Genomic DNA, 1,619 nt, shown 5'->3' with positions numbered 1-1,619 from the left:
ATGAAATGATAGATATAAAATCCATGGGCTCCCGGGGTGCGAGACAAAAGCGAGACGCCTGACAAAGTGCCGCCAATTTTTTTCAATTCGCTCGGGCGGCCGGACACTGGCTGGCCGAGGCTGTGGCCCGGAATCTATTTTTAGAATTAAAAATGCACACTTACACACGTACAGACACACACACACGCACGCACGCGCATATATGTGCGTACATGCATAAATATATGTATATATGTATACATAAATATATATATATATATATATATATATATATATATATGTATATATATGTAATATATATATATATGTATATATATATATATATATATATATATATATATGTATATATATGTATATATATATATATATATATATATATATATATATATATACATACATACATACATACATACATACATATATATATATATATATATATATATACATATATATATATATATATATATATATATATATATATATATATATATATATATATATATATATATAAGTCGCGCAATTATATGCCTAAATGCACTTTAATTCCAGGATGTACTTGATACGGAGGGCGGCTGAGAAGAAAGAGCAAAACAAAAGAGCGTGGAAAAGGCGAAGAAAATCTATGAGAGAAATAACACGCGGAGAAAGAGGATTAGGAGCAGGAAAGGTACGAGCGGCTGGAGGCAGTAATGGTGTCGCGGCCGCCCACGCGAGGACAAAGGGCGATTAGCAGCCGCTTCGCCAAGGCTAATCTCGGGCGTCACGGGGGTGGTAGGCCATCGACCGCCCCCCCCCCCCCCCCCCCCGCCCTGATCGCCGCACGCACGCCACCTTCGCGCAATTCCGTTCGTCCGCCATCGAGTCTTTCTTTGTGATAGCATAATTGCCGGAAGTGCTGCTGGAGGACGAAAAAAGGAGTCGAGGCGGCGATAGGGAGGTGCAAGTGTCTGGCAGAGGATACGGAAGAAGGAAGAAGCCGAAGGAGGTGATAAAGGGAGGACGACGGAGGTGGCGGCGTTGGCGACGAGGTGCGAAGACGGGGAGGGCCTTCGGCAGCCCACGGCCGACCTCATCAGCGACTGGGCCGCCCGCAGCCCCACCTCCGGGCCTTCACTTTTAATGTAACGTAGATCATTAACGCCCACCGCCACCCCCTCGGCCCCAGCCCCGGCGTGGGCGGCCTGAAGAAGCGCGCGAGGAGGCGAGGGGGAGCGGCAGCCATTCAGGAACCCAATTATCTGCTCGTAAACAAAGCCATTTTTTGTTGATCCTCCGAAGCTCAAACAAGGAATCGCCGGCCGCCCGAGCCAAGGTTGTCTCCCGACGGTGGAAGCGTCACCTCCTAATGGCCTCATGATTGCCTGGACAGACGTCGCGGCGGCGACAAAAACGGAAGGGCGGCCGGCGCTGTCGTTTGCCGTCCCGGGAGGCTGTCGCGGGACGGTGGCTGGCCGGCGGCGCGGGGCTTCCCGTGCCTCGCGCCTTTTAGTCTACGTATATTCAGTTGTCCATTCAAGTATGAAAGCCGATAGCACTCATATCAATAAAAAATAATGTTGACACATTTTTACATAAATACTATTTCACTATCATTATCGTCATCACGATACTTTCGGTAT

At 47.2% G+C, this 1,619-nt stretch overlaps 1 protein-coding gene across 1 annotated transcript in view; it reads right to left on the bottom strand.

Annotated features, from left to right (window-relative positions):
* The window catches only part of LOC113804436 (transcription factor Sp9-like), a 62,684-nt gene extending 61,329 nt beyond the window's left edge, over positions 1–1,355 (bottom strand). Inside the window, exon 1 of the mRNA XM_070128564.1 lies at positions 888–1,355. Coding sequence (XP_069984665.1) covers positions 888–1,355 — 468 coding nt within the window. The remainder of the gene's footprint in view (positions 1–887) is intronic.
* Positions 1,356–1,619: the final 264 nt, after the last annotated feature.

Source organism: Penaeus vannamei, chromosome 13 (genome assembly GCF_042767895.1).
Source record: "Penaeus vannamei isolate JL-2024 chromosome 13, ASM4276789v1, whole genome shotgun sequence".
Lineage (NCBI taxonomy): Eukaryota > Metazoa > Arthropoda > Malacostraca > Decapoda > Penaeidae > Penaeus > Penaeus vannamei.
Note: the sequence above shows the minus strand (reverse complement) of the source record. Positions and strands in the feature narration are given on the sequence as shown.